This window comes from Cebus imitator, unplaced genomic scaffold (genome assembly GCF_001604975.1).
Source record: "Cebus imitator isolate Cc_AM_T3 unplaced genomic scaffold, Cebus_imitator-1.0 Scaffold72, whole genome shotgun sequence".
Classification (NCBI taxonomy): Eukaryota; Metazoa; Chordata; class Mammalia; order Primates; family Cebidae; genus Cebus; species Cebus imitator.
The window spans coordinates 7,537,671-7,557,887 of NW_016107387.1; the positions used below are offsets into that span (position 1 = coordinate 7,537,671).

Below are 20,217 nucleotides of genomic sequence, written 5' to 3' on the forward strand. Positions count from 1 at the left end.
ATTTTTAGTAGAGACGGGGTTTCACCATGTTGACCAGGATGGTCTCGATCTCGACCTCGTGATCCACCCGCCTCAGCCTCCCAAAGTGCTGGGATTACAGGCGTGAGCCACTGCGCCCGGCTAGAGGGAAATTTATAGCAATAAATGCCCACATGAGAAGTGAGGAAAGATCTAAAATCGACACCCTATCATCAAAATTGAAAGAGCTAGAGGAGCAAGATCCAAAAAACTCAAAAGCTAGCAGAAGACAAGAAATAACTAAGATCAGAGCATAACTGAAGGAGATAGAGATACAAAAAACCCTTCAAAAAATCCATGAATCCAGGAGATGTTTTTTTTTTAAAAGATCAACAAGATAGACAGGCCACTAGACAGATTAATAAAAAAGAAAAGAGAGAAGAATCAAATAGATGCAATACAAAATGATAAAGGGGATATCACCACCCATTCCACAGAAATTCAAACTACCGTCAGAGATTACTACAAATAACTCTATGCACATAAACCAGTAAACCTGGAAGAAATGGATAAATTCCTGGACACTTGCACCCTCCCAAGCCTAAACCAGGAAGAAGTTGAAACCCTGAATAGACAAATAACAAGGGCTGAAATTGAGGCAGCAATTAATAGCCTACCAACCAAAAAAAGCCCAGGTTGTTGTTTACAGCCGAATTCTACCACATGTACAAAGAGGAGCTGGTACCACTTCTTCTGAAACTATTCCAAACAATCCAAAAAGAGGGAATCCTTCCCAAATCATTTTATGAGACCAACATCATCCTGATACCAAAACCCAGCAGAGACTCAGCAAAAAAAGAAAACTTCAGGCCAATATCCATGATGAACATAAATCTTCAATAAAATACTGGCAAACATATTGCAACAGCACATCAAAACCATCATGATTAAGTAGGCTTCAACCTGAGGATGCAAGGCTGGTTCAACATATGCAAGTCTATAATGTAATCCACCACATAAACAAAACCAAACACAAAAACCACATGATTATCTCAATAGATGCAGAGAATGCCTTTGACAAAATTCAACAGCTCTTTATGCTAAAACCTCTCAATAAACTAGGTATCAATGGAATGCATCTCAAAATAATAAAAGTTATTTACAACAAACCCACAGCCAATATCAGACTGAAAGGGCAAAAACTGGAAGCATTCCCTTTGAAATCTTGCATTAGACAATGATGCCCTCTTTCGCCACTCCTATTCAATATAGTAGTAGAATTTCTAGCCAGAGCAATCAGGCAAGAAAAAGAAATAAAGGATATTCAATTAGGAAAGGAGGAAGTCAAATTGTCTCTATTTGCAGACGACATGATTGTATATTTAGAAGACCCCATAGTCTCAGCCCAAAATCTCCTTAACCTGATAAGCAGCTTCAGCAAAGTCTCAGGATACAAAATCAATGTGCAGAAATCACAAGCACTCCTATACACCGATAACAGACTAACAGAGAGCCAAATCAAGAGTGAACTTCAAAATTGCTACAAAGAGAATAAAATACCTAGGAATACAACTAACATAGGATGTAAAGCACCTCTTCAAGGAGAACTACAAACCGCTGCTCAATGAAATAAGAGAGGACACAAACAGATGGAAAAACATTCCATGCTCATGGTTAGGAAGAATAAATATTGTGGAAATGGCCAATGTAATTTATAGATTCAATGCTATCCACATCAAGCTACTAGTGACCTTCTTCACAGAACTGGAAAAAACCACCTTAAGCTTCATATGGAACCAAAAGAGAGCCTGCTTAACCAAGACAATCTTAAGCAAAATGAACAAAGCTGGAGGAATCATGCTACCAGACTTCAAACTATCCTACAAGGCTATAGTAATCAAAACAGCATGGTACTGGTACCAAAACAGAGATATAGACCAATATAACAGAACAGAGGCCTTGGAGGCAATGCCACACATCTACAACCATCTGACCTTTGACAAACCTGACAAAAACAAGCAATGAGAAAAGGATTCCCTGTTTAATAAATGGTGTTAGGAAAACTGGTTAGCCATGTGCAGATAACAGAAACTGGACCCCTTCCTGACACCTTACACTAAAATCAACTCCAGATGGACTAAAGACTTAAACATAAGACCTAACACCATAAAAACTCTAGAAGAAAACCTAGGCAAAACCATTCAGGACATAGGCATAGGCAAGGACTTCATGACTAAAACACCAAAGCATTGGCAACAAAAGCAAAAATAAACAAATGGGACCTAATTAAACTCCAGAGCTTCTGCACAGCAAAAGAAACAATCATTAGAATGAATTGGCAACCAACAGAATGGAAAAAATTTTTTGCAATCTACCCATCTGACAAAAGGCTAACAGCCAGAATCTACAAAGAACTAAAACAGATATACAAGAAAAAAACAAACAAACCCACTCAACAGTGGGCGAAGGACATGAACAGACACTTTTCAAAAGAGGACATTTATGAGGCCAACAAACATGAAAAAATGCTCACCATCACTGAGAGAAATGCAAATCAACAGTACATTGATATACCGTCTCATGCCAGTGAGAATGGCGATCATTAAAAAATCTGGAGACAACAGATGCTAGAGGGGATATGGAGAAATAGGAACACTTTTACACTGTTTTGGGGAGTGTAAATTAGTTCAACCATTGTGGAAGACAACGTGGTGATTCCTCAGGGACCTAGAAACAGAAATTCCATTTGACTCAGCAATCCCATTACTGGGTATATATCCAAAGGATTATAAATCATTCTATTATAAAGACACATGCACACATATGTTCACTGCAGACTATTTACAATAGCAAAGACCTGGAACCAACCCAAATGCCCATCGATGATAGACTGGACAAGGAAAATGTGGCACAGATATACCATGGAATATTATGCAGCCATAAAAAACAATGAGTTCGTGTCCTTCATAGGGACAGGGATGAATCTGGAAACCATCATTCTCAGCAAACTGACACAAGAACAGAAAATCAAACAGCGCATGTTCTCACTCACAATCAGGTGTTGAACAATGAAATGGACACAGGGAGGGGAGCATCACACACTGGGGTCTGTTGGGGAGGACTAGGAGAGGGATAGCGGGGAGCGGGGAGGTTGGGGAGGAATAACATGGGGAGAAATGCCAGATATAGGTGACAGGTGGATGGAGGCAGCAAACCACATTGCCATGTATGTACCTATGCAACAATCCTGTATGATCTGCACGTGTACCCCAAAACCTAAAGTACAATTTAAAAGAAATAAATTTCAGCTCTTTATTATTACCCTGTCTGTAGTATCTTGTTACAGAAGGATACTCAAAATTGTAAGAGAAAATAGCTGTTAATCTAGAATTCGATATCCAGTGAAATGATCATTTATGAATGCAAAAAACAAAAAGCATATTTTCAGGCAACTAAAGATTTACTACTCAAGGTTATTGGTGAAAAAACTACTGAGATGTATTTCAGGAAGACAGAAATTTTACCCAGAGGAAAGCTTAGGATCCAAGAAAGAAGTGAGCAAAGGGAAGGGCAAACTTGCGAGTATATCCAGCCCGGCACAGTGGCTCATACATGTAATTCTAGCATTTTGGGAGGCCGAGGTGGGCAGATTATGTGAGGTCAGGAGTTCCAGACCAGCCTGGCCAACATGGCAAAACACTATCTCTACTAAAAATACGAAAAATTAGTCAGACATGGCGGCACATGCCTGCAATACCAGCTACTCGAGAGGCTGAGGCAGAACTGCTTGAATCCAGGAGGCGGAGGCTGCAGTGAGCCAAGATTGTGCCACTGCACTCCAGCCCAGGCAACAGAGTGAGACTCTGTCTCAAAAAAAAGAAAAAACAAAAAACTTGTGAGTATATCCAAATAGGCATGAGTTACATAAATAACAACAATAATCACTAAAGAAAAGTAGTTTGAAAGCGAAATGAAGCAAAATTCTGGCAGCATTTTCATGTAAGATAGGAGTAGAGGATCTGCGTTACTGTGTTCTCAAATCGGAATACTATTTGTAAGAAGAGTAGAGCTAATTATTAACTTTAGACTTTATTAAGTCAAGTATTCATATTAAAATCTTAAGGGTAGCTACTGAAATGATAGAAATAGAGAGTAAAATTGCTGAATCAGTAGAAAAGAAGAAAGAGAATAAAGACATTTTTCTCAATCCAATAGAAGACAAGGGAGGAGAAAGCAGCAGCAGCCCCAGCGGTAGTAATGAACAAGAATGATAAATGCAGGGCCCCAAAACAATGGGGGAAAGATTATTGTTAATATCATTGGAGTGGTAAAGGCATTGCGATTAAGTAAATGACTGTATTTTTGTGCTATTTAAGAATGATGGTGAAATAACAGGATATCATGGATTTGCTTTATCATACTTTAAAAAAAAACAAACGAAAAGAATAGTTCAGGTATGGAAAACTTTTGATTTCTACATATTAGCAGCTATTTTCTCTTAGCACTTTGAAGATTATTCCACTGCATACCCACTTCTATTATTGTTGTTGATATATTTGCTTCAGCCAAATTGCCATTCCTTTGCTTGTAATCTCCTTCTTTGGTTGAGTTCAAAGAAATCAAGCTTTGCCTTTTACCAGTAATGTATCTAAGGGTAGATTTATTTTTATTCACCCTGCTCAGAACAACAACTCTTGTATCTGAGGAGTGAATACATGAGGGTTTATTAACATGAGGGTTTCATATTTGTTTGAAATTTTTTATAATCAATTTAATTTTTAGTGAACAAATGAAAAGCCAAAACAATTATTAAGTCCAGGGAAAACAAGTTGTAGGAGAAAGCACGCATAATCACAGTTCGTGTGGAAAACCATGTATAATGTTTACATGGTTAGATCAATGTAATATTGAATATTTAACCAGAATGAGTGAAATTAATAAATTGGAAGGATGAAATGAAGAACTTTGGAGGTATGTGTGTGGGATGGGTGGTATAAAAAAAGTGAAATCCATATTCCTAAATCCTTTTGAGTCAACAGGTAATATCTAAATTGAAAAAATATATAAGCAGGTGCTTTAGACATATGAAGGTGATTACCAGAAGAAACAGCTAAAAGTGAAAGTAGAGTATTTGTGTCTAGGGAGTAGTTAGCATAAAGGGGAGCAGTGGGGCTTATAATTTTACTGGGGTGGTGGGAAACCACAAGGGCCATAATAAGTAAGTAAATTAGATAATATGTTAGAAGTTTATAAAGGCTATAAAAAAAAATAGAAGAAGGTCAGGGGGTGGTGAATATGTGATGGAGAGGGCGTTGCAATTTTAACCAGATTGTTGTGGTATATCACCTTAAGAAGGTGCCATCCGGGCAAAGACTTGAGAGAAATGAGAGAGTTAGCTCTGGGAATAAGGTGGGGAAGGTAAGGAGGTGGCTCCCAGGCAGAGGCAGTAGCCAGAGAAAAGGCCCTAGGGCAGAGTATGCTCAAGAAAACCAGGAGGCCAGTGAGCTGAACAGGAGTAGTACATGAGATCAAAGACGTGATGAGGTAGGAAGGGAGGCAAAGATGACATAGATCTCTAAGGCTATTGTAGTGTTGAGTTTGCATAAAATGGGGCAAGAGTGAGTACAGAGATCTGAACAGAGGAGCCACACAAGACTTGTATTTTTAAGGGATCACGTTGACCACTGTGATGAGAATAGACTGTAGGGGGAAAGTGACAAGTAGGGAGACCACTTAGGAGACTCCTGCAGCATCTGGGCTTGAGAAGATGATGGTTCACACCAGGGTAGCAACACGGAGGGCTAGAGAAGTTGAGAGTGAACCTGAGATTTTGGCCTAAACGACTGGAAGGATAGAGTTGCCATCAGCTGAGATGGGCCAAGCTGTGGGACAGAGGATTCCATTTCAGATGTATTACATTTAAGATGTCTATCAAGCATTCAAGTGAAGATGCAGTAAATAGTAACATACAAATCTAGAGTTTGGGGAGAAAAGCTCAGACTATGATATAAATTTGGAAGTGTCTGACTACATATGGCATTTATAAAAATCAGGAAGAAAAAAAATAAATAAAAATTAAAAAAAATAAAAATCAGGAAGTTGGATGAAATATAAAGACAGTGAATATAGGTAGAGAAGAGACCAGAGACTGAGCCCTGCTTCCCCCCAAAATTAAGAGGTTGGAGAGATAGAGAATGAGAGACCACCAAGGTTATTGAAAACCACAAGAGTGTGGTACCCTGGAGGCTAAGAAAGTGCACTGAGGAAGAGGGAGTGATGAGCAGTAAATGCTCCCCATAAACTGAGGACTGAGAACTAAGCACTGGATTTAGGAATGCAGATGTAATTGATTTTGACAAGAGCAGATTTGGTAACATTGGACGGGGTGGGCATAAGAGTCAGATTGGAGTGGGAATAAGAATGGGAGAAGAAAAGATGGAGGCCATGACTAGAGTCAACTGGTTCAAATGTTTTTCTACAAAGAAACAAGATGGTAGCTTGTAGGAAATGGGGTCAGAAGTACTTTATGTTTTTCTGGTTTGGGGTCATGTTAATAAAAAGTTAAAGACTGAAAACCACAAAACCACCTAGTATACATGATTTCAATCCTTAATTCTCAAATTCAAAAAGATTCTTTTTGTGCAAGGCCAAAGATTCACCATTGATATCTAAATATTCAATAGTAGCAGCCCTTTAAAAACTTATCATAACACAAATGTTAGGACATCCTAGAGTTTTGAGACTTTGTTGTTGCCTATGTGTACAGCTCCTTTAACCTCTCCCTGTTGCCGGACAGAGAGGGGAGAATTGCTGGAGCAGTGTAGGAACAACCTTGTGTGACCTTGTGTAGGCAAAAAGAAAGGATATAGTACACCAACCAGTAGGAGGGGATAGGCTTTAGATAGGAGCATAGAAAGCTCCTCTGTGGTTAAGAGGTGGGAAGGCAAAGTGAGTGAGTGTGGATGCTGCCAAGGAGAGAGCTCTGGTGCTGGCTGGTCATGGATGTCTTCTTTCCTGAACAAGGAGATAAACCATTATCCCCATTTTCCCTAAAAGAAGAAAGAAGCTCAGAGAGGTTACACAGCCAGTAACGGGCAGGGCAGAACTAAAATTCAGAGTTGCTAAGCACAAATCCACTTCCATGTGTATTAGAGCTCCCCAGCTCCCTGAAGCCTTTCAATAAGTGTGTAGGTGCCTTGGTTGCCAGGCTGAACATTTGAAGGGAAGTAGTCAGCTTCACTCTTGTTTTGGTGCTCACCAAGTATCTTCTCATTCAAATAGAAGACACGGACCACTTATAGAATCTAACAGATATCAGTACTGAGGAAAACAAATCAGTAGTTGATTTCCATGTACATCTGAGGCTGAGAATCACGTGGCTGGGGCAGCGCTTCTCAGACTTGAAATGCCTGTGAAATCATGTGACTCTGCATATTCTGATTTAGCATTTCTAAGGGGAGGGCCTGAGATTCTGCATTTCTAACAGGATTCCAGGTGATGCCGATGCTGCTGGTCCACAGACTCCACTTCAAAAAGCACACTGAAAGGTGGAAACAATTCAAATGTTTATCAACAAGTAGAGAAACAAAATGTAGGATGACCATAAAAAGGCCACTAACTCTGGGAGGCCAACATGGGCGGATCACCTGAGGTCAGGAGTTTGAGACCTGCCTGGCCAATGTAGTAAAACCCCATCTCTACTTAAAAAAAAATACAAAATTTACACAGGCACAGTGTCAGGCACCTGTAGTCCCAGCTACTCAGGAGGCTGAGGCAGGAGAACAGCTTGAACGCAGTGAGCCAAGATTGTGCCACTACACTCCAGCCTGGGCGACAGAATGAGACCCTGTCTCAAAAAAAAAAAAAGTCCATTAAAAGGAATAAAGTGCTGATATGATATTTGTCACAACTACAACACGGGTGAACCTTGAAAATGTTATGCTAAGTGAAAGAAGATGGTTACATAAGACCACATGTTACATGACTCCATTGGCGTGAAATGTCCAGAACAGACAAATCCATAGAGATAGAAAGTAGATTAGTGGTTGCCAGGAACTGGGAAGATGGGGGAATGGATAGTATCTGCAAATGGGTACAGGATTTCTTTTTGGGAGGATGAAAATATTCTAGAACTAGATTGCACAACATTGTGAATGTAACAACTGTCTCTACAGTAGTGGCAAGTTTTACATTATATGTGGTTTCCCACACTAGTAAAAACAAAACAAAAAAGCAAAGAGCTGGATCATCTCTATGGGTGCTTTAGTTTTGATATTCTGTAGTTCTAGGAACGGAAGTATTAAGAAAGTAAACAACTTTCTGTCCAAGGAGAAGGAGATGAGTTCCTTGGAGAGAAGCCTTGGTAAGTCTCCCAAAGGAGAAACGCTCCATTCTGTCCAAAAGAAGGGAGCGACTCGGCACAGCAGTGCACTAAAAGGCGCTTAGGGCTATGGAGGGAAGAGTCTGAGTGTTCCCAGACAAAATCAGTCTGTCGGTCAATCACATGACTGCATCTCTATAGAGTCCTCTTTTTGCACCAACCCCTGATATCAGGAAAATGGAAAAAGTCATTCAGTTTTTCAGGAAGCTCACAGTCTAATAGAGAAGACTCCCACATGGGACAGAAAGCAGTAAGACAGGCCCTACTGAGGACCAAATTTGCAATGTCCAGGCCATGAAGGTTGGAGATGGTCAGAGGTGATTGCGGCTATTGGGAGTGGTAAGAGAGGCCCCCTCAAGGGCTGGGCACAAAGGAAGACCAATTGTGTGTGCTCGATTAGCCTAAGCTAGTCACTAAAATATCTTTTCGAACAAAGCAAAAAAAAAAAAATATATATATATATATATATATATATATATATGGGATCCTTTAATATTCATGCTACGCAAAATTGGGCCCAGAATCTGCCTTTCCTATCCTACTTTTCAGAATGTGGACTAATTACTGGCAGCATTAGAAAATTACTAACTGCTACTCACCATATGGTGGAAATACTTATTTTCTGGAATCATTTGGTTGCAATGATAACAGTGGATTTCCCTTTCAGGTGCTGATATTCTTTCCCCTGAATAAACACAGAAACAACACCACAAATGATTGCCCTTGACAATGGCTAGCCCAGCTCACCCACAGCTGTCTATATGGCCTGTACTCATGAGCATGAACTGCCCCCGGGCCTGTCTGGCTTTGACTTTCCTGCACTGCCGGCATCCTTGACTACGCAGGCAGCTCTTGGCAGAGTCACCCACATCATTTCCTTTATGGCTACAGATGTGCAGTTAGGGCAGCAGCAACCCTGATAGAGAGACAGCTTCCCGGAGCGGGACTGCTTTCTAAGGAGATGACTGGAACTGTAGCCACTGATGCCAATCCTCTCCAATCTAACTGCTCTTCATCACCAGTTTCCAGGCTCTGTGATCGGACCAGGTGTTGGTTGAACACATCTTTGTTGATGGTGTTGAAGCTGTGTTGGGTTGTGTTGTGTTGAAGTTGTGTGGAAGATTGTGTTTTGTTCTGTTGAAGTCCAGCCATGCTGGATGAAGGAAATGTACATGAATCTCACACTTTTCAGTTTTTCATTGGCCAATTTTGACCTTGGGTAGACTGTTCATCAGGAGAGAGTTACTGTGTGGGGAGTTTTAGGCTGTCTCTTATGTTACCATGTTACCAAAACAACCAGCAAAGACAGCAAAGGATCTGTCACATTGATGACTATGTGACAGTGACACTAAATATACCCTTGTAAAGAGGCATGTGAGTCAAGTGAACATAAAATGGTACCAGAGAGCCAATACATAGGCTCCAAGGCCAGGAGTTATAGCTAGGTCCCTTCTGGCCATTGCTGATAATGGAAAAAGCCCTAGATTTGGTGGAAAATGTGAAAGTCTAGTCTTATTTCTGCCTCTAGGAAGCCTCTGCTTTATTCTGTGTGTAGATTTCTCATCTGTAAAAGGATGAGAAATCAATGGATCTCTGCCAGGCTAGGACTGTGCCGGAGGCATTCAAAGAAAGCCTCCTGTTTCCTAGGACACCCCGTGGCCTCCTTACTCAACTTTGTGGCTGGCAGGCTCTAGCCTCAGCCCCCTGGTCTCCCTGGACCAGTCATTTGAAGACCATGGCAGACACACAGGAAGGCCACACTAATGCATGGTTTAGAATGAGAATAGCTGGATGAATTGAGACCTACATAGCAAATACACTTGTTATCCATGCTGCTGAGAGCTTCCAATCCTCACATCCCATCCAGGAAATGCTCTGGCCCTCAGAACGTCTCTCTTCTACCCCAGTTTGTGTGCTCACCTTTCCTGAGCTGGGCCTGTTCACTCCAACAGAAACGTGTGTGCTCGGCGAGTACCCGGCGCGTGATGAACTGGCCACAGCCCCGGCAGAGCTCCGTCTGCCTGCCACAGCGGGACTTGTGGAGCTCCAGCCTGCTGAGCTGCACGTCCAGCTCGCAGAACTTACACTCAGCAGTGTGTTCCTGGCAATCATTGGCCTGTGGGAAGCAGCAGGAAGGGCATGATCACTGGCCTCTTTGACTGCAGACAGATCAAGGATGTGTGCCCAATTCCCTATGGAATTGCAGCCAATAAGAGATAGCAGATGAGAAGGGCCAGAGTGAGGGACTGCCCTAGGGCGATCTGAGCTCTCTTGGACTCATGGACCATGGAAAGCCCTTCTGGCCAGTATCTGGGGGACAGGAGGTCATGTGTCATGCAGTGGGCTCATGTGTGTCATGCTCTCCAAGCCCGATGGGGTGTAAAGAGTGGTCAGGTGGAATTCTCTACTATCGGCCTCCCCTTTCCCCTTCCTCTCCTTTTCTCAGGTTGGCCTATTTGGCTGTAAAGGAGAAATCACATGGAGCTCTTACCTCATGAAACGCCAGTGAGGACTTCTGTATGCTCTTCAGACACATCGTACACCCAACCTAGACACACACACACACACACACCCCAGATGTGGGTTCCACCCAGCACCCTGGGCCTGTCCCACATTCACTTTGGCTTACAATGTTCCAGGTTGGAGTCTGTGAACTCCTAGAGGGCAGGGATCCAGTGTGGCTACCTCAGTCTCTCTCTAGCGCCCAGCCCAGCGTTCAAGAAGTGTTTGTCAGACCAGTCTGAGTTGAAATGGATGCCTGAGCTTGAGTATCTCCAGAGAGACAGATCAGGGGCCCAGGAGGAAGGGACATGAAAAGGCAGGAAACAAAGCTCGACCTGACTGCCTTCAGGGGCCTTCTTTTTCACGTCCCCTCTTTACTGGTCTCAAGAGAAGAGCCAATCTTTCCTGAAACCAGATCCTCTTGCCTATGCTAGACCCATAAGCCTGTAGGGAAAGGACTGGAGATGGGAAAATTGGAGGTAGGTTCAGATTAGCATGAAAAAGGCAGGATTAACATTTCCTGCCCATGGGCCTTCCTGTGAAGGAGCTAAATGATTTCCCATGGCCCTCAAGTGAGTCTCTGCCTGGGGGACTGGACTCCTGCCTTAAGTCCCCAGTCCTTGCCCCAACTCCAGGACCCCATCTCTTCTGCAGGGAGGACTGGACCCTCACCCCAACTCCAGGACCCCATCTCTTCTGCAGGGAGGACTGGACCCTCACCCCGACTCCCAGACCCCATCTCTCCTGTAGGCAAGGCTGGCCCCACTCCCTGACTCCCAGACCCCATCTCTCCCGCAGGGAGGACTGGACCCTTGCCCCAACTCCCGACCCCATCTCTCCTGCAGGCATCTTTGCCTCGGACTCCCGGACTCCATCCTCCCTGCCACCTGCTCACCTGCTGGTGCTCATCCTTGCAGTGTTCCTCCATCTTTTCCCTGGGGACAGGCTCCTCACACTCCGGGCACAGGACCAGGAACCGCAAGCAGTGCACCTCGTGGAGGGCAAAGTGGGCAGAGGCTACATTTCTTTTGCTACAGGGTCAAGGAGGCGAGATAGGAAAATAGACTTATTTTCCTATTATGAAACATGGAGCTGTATTTCCCACCCGGGACTAGATCTCCAGAGGCCTTAAGCACTGAACATGTGATGATGATGACACCACCTGCCCCCACTCCCTGTGTTGGGTCAAAATTAGAACAGAACATCATCATTGAATAAGTGTAAGGACGTTCCACAGAGCTCTTACATTGCTGGGGCGGGGCCTGGGGAGGAGCAGGAGGGAGGAATTACAAAAGGGGCACAGGGGAGATTTGGGGGTGATGGGGAGCTTCATTATCTCAATTACGGGGATGGTGTTTCACAGATGTATATAACATAGGCCCAAACTTATCAATTGTTATAGAATGTGCGGTTTATTGTAGGTCAATTATACCTCTATAAGGCTGTTTTTAAAATAACATTTCATTGTAAATAATTTAAATAATTCTTTCAATTTAAATAATTTGAGAGAAGTGCCAAATTCTCTTGAAGGTTTTTTCTTGTTTATTGCTGCCCCTGTTTGGTCCACAGTGTTAGGAATGCAGCCCTGCAAGGCTCACGCTTCCTGCCCGGACCATGCCAACTGCTAGAATCTCCAAAGCGAGAGCTTCCCAAGTCTCTCCTGCCGCCAGGTTCACCTGCGCTAACCCACAGAGGCTCTGAGCTTCTTCCTGGAGTCCACAGTGAAGGAAGCGTTCTGAGCCTCCCACTTCCTGGGCAGGGCATTTTTCTCTAACCGTCCTCTTCACTGAGAAAGGCCCCCTTTTGGCCAGGCGCAGTGGCTCACACTTGTGATCCCAGCACTTTGGGAGGCTGAGGCAGGTGGATCACCTGAGGTCAGGAGTTCGAGACCAGCCTAGCCAACATGATGAAACCTCACCTCTACTAAAAAAAATACAAAATTAGCCGGGCATAGTGGCACACACCTGTAATCTCAGCTACTAGGAAGGCTGAGGCAGGAGAATCACTTGAACCCAGGAGGCGGAGGTTGCAGTGAGCTGAGATTGTGTCATTGAACTACAGCCTGGGCAAAAAGAAGTGAAACTCCATCTCAAGTAAAAAAAAAAGGAAGGAAGGAAGGAAGGAAGGAAAGAAGGAAAGAAGGAAGGAGGGAGGGAGGGAGGGAATGAAGGAAAGAAAGAAAGAATGAAAGAAAGAAAGAAAAAGAAAGAAAAAATACACCTTTCATTTCCCTCAACTCTTGCTTGTGGCAGCTCGGGAGAATGGAAAGGTGGTGGCCACAGCCCTAAAGGCCAGAGGACGAAAACAGTCGCATGTCTATGTCCCTGGCACATGGGACGTGCCCAGAGAGGGACTGTCAAAGCCTCATTCTTCTTGATCCAAACAAGCTCTTTGCTTCCGCTTTGCCCAGGCAGTGGGCACACAGGCAGTGCCATCTTCCCTTCCTCTGTTCTCGTCTTCCCAGCCTGGTCCCTTGCCCCCCTGCTCCTCCTGGGCTGGCTGAGAAACCAGAGAACTTGAAGGGTCTGGTTGGAGCAAAGCTCTCTGGGGAGGGTCCACTCAGGTCCCTGTCACAGGTAGGGAACTTTAAGAATGGGGATTTTTGATGGGACAGATTCCGCCCGCCCTTAGAGGTGTGGTCCCAGCCCCCTGCTCTGTCCTCCCTGCCCTGCCCCACAGCTCCCTTTCCAAGGAGGGTGAGAATAGTCTTGGGGAATCTCTGTGGGGCCCTTTCTTTCTTTCTTTTTTTTGAGACAGAGTCTGACTTTGTTGCCAGGCGATCTCTGCTCACTGTAACCTCTGCCTCCCAGGTTCAAGCAGTTCATCTGCCTCAGCCTCCTGAGTAGCTGGGATTACAGGCACGTTCTACCATGCCTGGCTAATTTTTGTATTTTTAGTAGAGACAAGGTTTCACCGTGTTGGTCAGGCTGGTCTCAAACTCCTGACCTCATGATCTGACTGTCTCAGCCTCCCAAAGTGCTGGGATTGCAGGCGTAAGCCACCGCACCTGGCCTGTGGGGCCCTTTCTGTCACAGATTGGTGTGAAGGTCATAGTATCAGAACCCCAAATTAGAACCCAAGATCTCACAAGTAAGAGTAGCCCAGTTGGAACCAACTGTCCTGGCTATTTGGCTTCAGAATTGTCCCCGAAAGCCTAAAATTTGGGGAAAGCAGATGCAGTGAAGTGGAGGTGATGCTGCTCACCCTCACCCAGAGATGACTAAGTTTAAACCCTCCTACACTTGGGGCCCACAGTCTCCAGCTGCTTGTTCTCCTAAGCGCAGGAACCATTTTTCTCCTCCCTTTGGCAACAGCCCTATCTCATCCACGTCTCTCACTATCCAGCCCGGGTCTGCCGCTGGAGAAGGTGTTTCTTACCAGTTCCTGCACACCAAGAAGCCTTCTTCCATGTTCTGCTCTCTGCTCAGTCTTTCTGCTGAGTTTCGTTTCTTGCAGACAAGGAAACAAAACTGAAAGTGTTTCCGTGGCCCAGCCCACAGCTGCAGGAAGGGAGAAGATCTCCAGAATCTCAGCTTAGGATTCCTGTGGCTGGAGCCTCCCAGGAAGTCCCTCTGCAGCCTGGCCAGCCCCTGTTGTCTCCCTCGGCCATGCTGTGCTGCCGTCACAGGCTGTCTACCCCCCTGAGGGTGCGAGCCTGAGGCCAGGCCTCTCCCGGGCAGAAGCTGGCTCCCTTACCGCAGCTGGCTGGCTTTGCTCTGTCTGGGCCTCCATCGCTTTTTCAAACCATCAACCTCCCACCCTTGTCCCCCATCTCTGCTCCCTTCTGGTCCTCCCTCTGCAGGAAAGAGGGATCTTGCCGTGTTGAGCTTGAATGCTGCTGAGATTGCATCATTTTACTTCAGCCTGGGCAAAAAGAAGTAAAACTCCATCTTAAGAAAAAAAAAAGAAAAAGAAAAAAATAACCCCTTTCATTCCCACCAGCTCTTGCTTGTGGCAGCTCGGGAGAATGGAAAGGTGGTGGCCACAGCCCTAAAGGCCAGAGGACGAGAAGAGTCGCATGTCCATGTCGCTGGCACATAGGATGGCACATAGAGGGACTCAAAGCCTCACTCTTCTTGATCTGAACAAGCTCTTTGCTTCTGCTAAAAGCAAAAAAGGGCTAAAAAGTGCTCCTGGACCTCCAGACAGTGAGGAGGACTTTGCAGTGTCCAGGGAGGCTGTGGGGATGCAGGGTGGTGTTAGCTCAGACCCACTTCGGTGTGTATCCTCCCCAGGGCCCTTAGAGTTTTTCCAGATCCCAGAAACAGCTGTGCTAATAGAAAGATTCCAAACAACATCTGGAGGGATGACAAGCAGACCCAGAGAATGCCCGTGGAGTCTGCCGATGGGATGGGTGCCGCCTCTCTGAGGAGGTTAGCAAGATTAAGGGAAATGTCCCGGCATGGCTCCAGCCTCCAGGCAGGCTCTAAGATTCGGGCACTAAATGAGAGGCGGTGTGTGGTGTTACTAATGACCACAGTGATAGGCGGGAAGAGGGAATGACTGCTTCAGCATTTCTATGTTCAAGTGAATCTAGAGCATTTGCCAGTTTGTCCTCCTGTGTATGGTTTTTTCACAGGAAGAAGCAGGGTATGATTAGTTAGACACATAAAAGTAATAAAACAGTGTATCTAACAGCTCAGTGAGAATTGAAAACATTTGAGAATAATTATAACCTCATTAGAAACACGTGGATAGTACACGCTTCATGCTGACTTTTTTAAAAGGGGGTTTAATTTACATTTGTTTCCCAAAATGTTATTTATAAAAAAATCCAGCCAGTTTTTAGTTCACTTCAGTGTTCACCAATATTGTTTGTAAACACAATGAAGACTAATATCAGGATGCATTTGGAGAATTTTGATTGTGATTTTACGCATCTGTACTTCAGCTTCAGCAAGCCCACTGTCTACAGCTTTACAGGAGCTGCTAAATACATGGCAGCTTGTCACTCGTGCATGAAGAACTTCAAACAGATGCTCAGAATGTCAGAAATCCCAAAGGGATCACTGTGGGAGGGGGGGCGAGGGGGAAAGTGTAATAATTGCTTGAAGCATTTAGCACGGAGCTAGGCCATTTATGAGGCTCTTGGTGCTACAGTGAGAGGACCGGAGCTTCCAAGCCTGTCTGCATGCTGGAGTCATTTGAGAACAGCACATAGAAGGGGCTTACGTTCTTCCCCAGTCCCCTGCCACCGCCTCGAGAGACCCACTCCGGTGTGTATCCTCCCCAGGGCCCTTAGAGTTCTTCCAGATCCCAGAAACAGCTGTGCTAATAGAAAGACTCCAAACAACATCTGGAGGGATGACAAGCAGACCCAGAGAATGCGCGTGGAGTCTGCCGATGGGGTGGGTGCCGCCTCTCTGAGGAGGTTAGCAAGATTAAGGGAAATGTCCCGGCATGGCTCCAGCCTCCAGGCAGGCTCCAAGATTCGGGCACTAAATGAGAGGCGGTGTGCGATGGTACTAATGACCACAGAGATAGGCGGGAAGAGGGAATGACTGCTTCAGCATTTCTATGTTCCAGGCACATACTAAGCATTATGTAGGCGTTGTCTGTGTTTTCATCTGTGCAACAGCTCTCATGTAAGGATTATTAACTCTATTTTGCTATGGAAAACAGAGGCAGTGACAGAGTGAGACTCTGCCTCAGAAAAGAAAAATGAAAAGACAATGGAGGTAGAGACAGGCTAGGTAAATAGCTCAACATCAGAGCTAGGATTTATACCAAGTTGATCTGACTCAGTTGTCTCTGTACCTAACCAAGACCCCATCCACCTCATTTAACAGCTAGTTGGGCGGAGGAGCACTTGACCAAGAGTCAGAGACAGAGGTTTGCATCTTATCTTGTTCCCTTCCTCATCGGCTAGGCAAGCTCCTTCATCCTTCTGACCTTCACTGCCCACTCCTGTCTGTATCTGGGCAGTCTGTGAATATCAAGAATGAAAAACGAAGAGCTTTCTTTTCATGCATTGTCTCCTGCTGAGATGGGATGGGGGTGGTGGCAGGAGATGGGTGTATAGATCGGTCATCTAAGAGGACTGGAACCTGTGGACAGGGCGTGAGGGTGGAATCAGAAGTGACCATAGGTTGCTTTTCATCTACATCCTAATTTTCTTCCAAGATGTTTCCTCCTGCAGACTGTCCCACCCACACCAGCCCTTCCCTTCCTCATCAAAATCCCAGCGGTTCTTCAGGACCGACTCCTATGCCATCACTGACACAGAACCTACCTCCTTTGTCTCTGGTTACGGTGAATTGCCTGTTTGTTTCTTCAACTCCTCCTCATCCAATCACAGGCACAGGCAATTTGAGAGCCAGCTCTTTCTGATCCACACCCCTTGCCTTCCTGGAGGGACCCATGGGCTTTGTGCTTGTTAGGCAGTGCAGTACTGGGCTTTGCAAGTAGCAGGCAGTCAAAGGCTGGCTGGCCTGAATGGATGGGGTGTTTTGAGATAATTAAGCAGGGAGTTAGAAATCTCCGCCCCCCACACACAACACCCCAGAATCTGAGGGCTCTCAAAGTGGCAGCAATGGCCATTTTCTTTTCATTTTTCAAGACAACTTATATTACATAACTAATAAATGAATATACACGCTTTAAAAAATAGAATATTACAGATAAAGCAATGTCTCTCTTTGACTACCATGGCTGTTCCTGGGCCACCACTGTTATTAATCAGAGATTATATGCAGGAACATTCTGGTTAGCACAAAAGCCTGTCCCCATTTCCACTACAACATCATTCGGTGCTGTGGGCTTGCATGATTTCATCATTCTGCCACCCGTCTTTGGCTGGCTGCCAACCCCTCCCCAACCCCAATCCCATTAAAAAAAAAAAAGGAAAAACTAGATGAGAAACGCTTTGTTGTGGGCTTAGAATTCCTTTCCAGGACACTGTGGCTACCCGCTTGGCTGTTGTTGGGAGTTTCCGGCAGTCTCTTTTGTGTCAGGCCTATGGGTCAGGGGAGGGGGGTGAAGGTTGTCACAGGAAGCCAATCTCTCAGACGTGAATTGGCCGGACTGGCCATGTCACCTTTGCAGAAATGGGGGGAAAAGGGAGCAGGAAGTCCTGGCTGGACCAAGACACAGGAATAATACACACCTCCATGCATTGTTTGAGGATCAGAAGAGAAATTGTGTGAAAACTGTACTTGTACAGCATGGAAGAGAGGAGAGAATATTTAAAAGTGATTGTTTTAATAGTTGGCTTTGAGAAGGGATCTTATTTAGGCTTTTTCATTTAAGGGATCACTACTCTAAGGAAGATGATGTAATGATGGAGATATTTCACTTCCCAGACAAAAATTATATGGTGGAATTGCACACACTTCTGTCGGTGTTGTCTTTGGAAGAATCCTGTGGTCAGAGTGGGCCTGAGTTCTGGAAGATGTGATCATATAGATTTCAGACTCCCTAAGTACAACGTGTTTGGGTGGGAGTTTGTTTGTCAGACCACATGCAATTACATCAAATGACTGGTCTCTGGATGGCATTCAAGCCTGGGAATATCTGTGATTGCGTTTGGGGCAGACTCCAGGCCTGGCTGGGCAGCACGGTCAGGGAATGTCCTGCTGGCTGCTGCTTAGTTGGCATGTGAAGGGGAAGGAAGATTGTCATGAAACTCATGGGCAAGAAACAGCAACTCCATGGCATTCTATCTGCGTGGGGAGTGACCAGTACTGTTCTCTTCCTTTCTTTCTGTGAGAAGTCTCTTTTCACACATTCATAGTTTTTGTCTGTTTGTTTTTTCCTGGTTAAAACATCTCCTCACCCACTTCCCCCACCAACCCATTCCTATCCAATCAACAATCACAACCCAAACGCCAAGGACTCTTCCTTGACATTTACAAGGGTCAGTGTTATGAGCCTTCTCATTTTCCCAGATTATATATAGAGAGATATATATGTTTATATAAATAGTAAAGGGATACGGCAATGTCTCTCTTTGACTGCCTAAAGCCTCTCTTTGACTACTAATTATATATATATTTATACAATATATATTTATATAATATAAATATACAATATATATTTATATAATATAAATATACAATATATATTTATATAATATAAATATACAATATATATTTATATAATATAAATATACAATATATATTTATAATATAAATATACAATATATATTTATACAATATAAATATATTTATACAATATATATTTATACAATATAAATATATATAAAATTAGTAGTCAAAATATAATATAGATATATATTTATAATATATTATAATATAAATATATATTACATATATATTGTATGTTATATATATTATATATGTATTTTATTTGTAATATGTAATATATAAATATATAATATATACTTATATAAAATATATTATATATTTTTATATATTTTATATATATATTATATATAAAAGAATATATATAAAAAACATGTGAAAAGGTGAGATATATATATATCTCTCCCAGGTTTTATATATATATATAATATATATATTATATATAACATATATATTGTATATATATAATCTGGGAAAAGGATATATCTATATTTACCATTTATATATGGTGAAGAGATGAAGTCTCTCTCTGTCACCCAGGCTGGAGTGCAGTGGTGATCATAGCTCACTGCAGCCTCGAACTTCCAGGTTCAAGCAATCCTCCTGCTTCCACTCGGACGACAGGCATGCACTACCATACCCAGCTAACTTAAAAAAAAAATTTGTAGAAGCGGGATCCCACTATGTTACCAAGGCTGGTCTTGAACTCCTGGCCTCAAGCGATTCTCCCACCTCGGCCTTCCAAAGTCCTGGGATTACAGAAATGCACCACTGCATCCAACCAATTTTTTAATATCTTGATCATAGTGTGGTCACCTTGGCTGCTACAAATCTCATGGAACTCAGGACAAATGACCATATATGTCAATTTTTTTTATTGTTGCTTTTTATGGTGGAGGCGGAGCGGTGAAAGAGAAAAATTTCAGAGCCTCAGGGTCTTGTCACTCAGAATTTGGGGGGAACTTACATGGTTAAATTGTGGTAATGAACAGCCACTCAGACTCTCATTTTAGAGAATAACTAGTGTTTTAATTTTTAAAAATGGAAACTTGTGTTTCTTCCTACCCTGTCCTTGACATCATGTGGTCTTTCTCACAGTGGTTCACACTGGCCCCGAGATATTGTGTCCATCTCTTCTTAACATTCCATTTGTAAGATCATGTCAATACCTTAAAATTGGCCATAATGAGAGCATTTACACCATGGAAATGGGAGAATGCTACAAATCAGAGTATTCCCCCATCCCCAAGGGCTGGTTGGTAAATATTTAGCAGCACATCACTGTTTTTCTAACTCAGTAATGAGGGCTCCGTGCATAAGTTCAGGGGAATGTAA

General features: G+C 43.6%; 2 protein-coding genes across 3 annotated transcripts in view; both read right to left on the reverse strand.

Annotated features, from left to right (window-relative positions):
• The window catches only part of XAF1 (XIAP associated factor 1), a 21,549-nt gene extending 6,960 nt beyond the window's left edge, over positions 1-14,589 (reverse strand). The window contains exons 1-5 of one of the 2 annotated variants that reach the window (XM_017531743.2): positions 14,219-14,589; positions 11,736-11,871; positions 10,830-10,886; positions 10,259-10,454; positions 8,938-9,023 (exon numbers count right to left, since the gene is read on the reverse strand). In XM_017531743.2, the coding sequence (XP_017387232.1) occupies positions 8,938-9,023; positions 10,259-10,454; positions 10,830-10,886; positions 11,736-11,871; positions 14,219-14,250 (507 nt within the window). In that variant the 5' untranslated portion in view covers positions 14,251-14,589. The remainder of the gene's footprint in view (positions 1-8,937; positions 9,024-10,258; positions 10,455-10,829; positions 10,887-11,735; positions 11,872-14,218) is intronic. The other variant, XM_017531742.2, reaches the window with a different exon arrangement.
• Positions 1-20,217, reverse strand: part of LOC108306442 (polyunsaturated fatty acid lipoxygenase ALOX12-like) — a 271,605-nt gene that overhangs the window by 148,717 nt on the left and 102,671 nt on the right. The window lies entirely within an intron of this gene.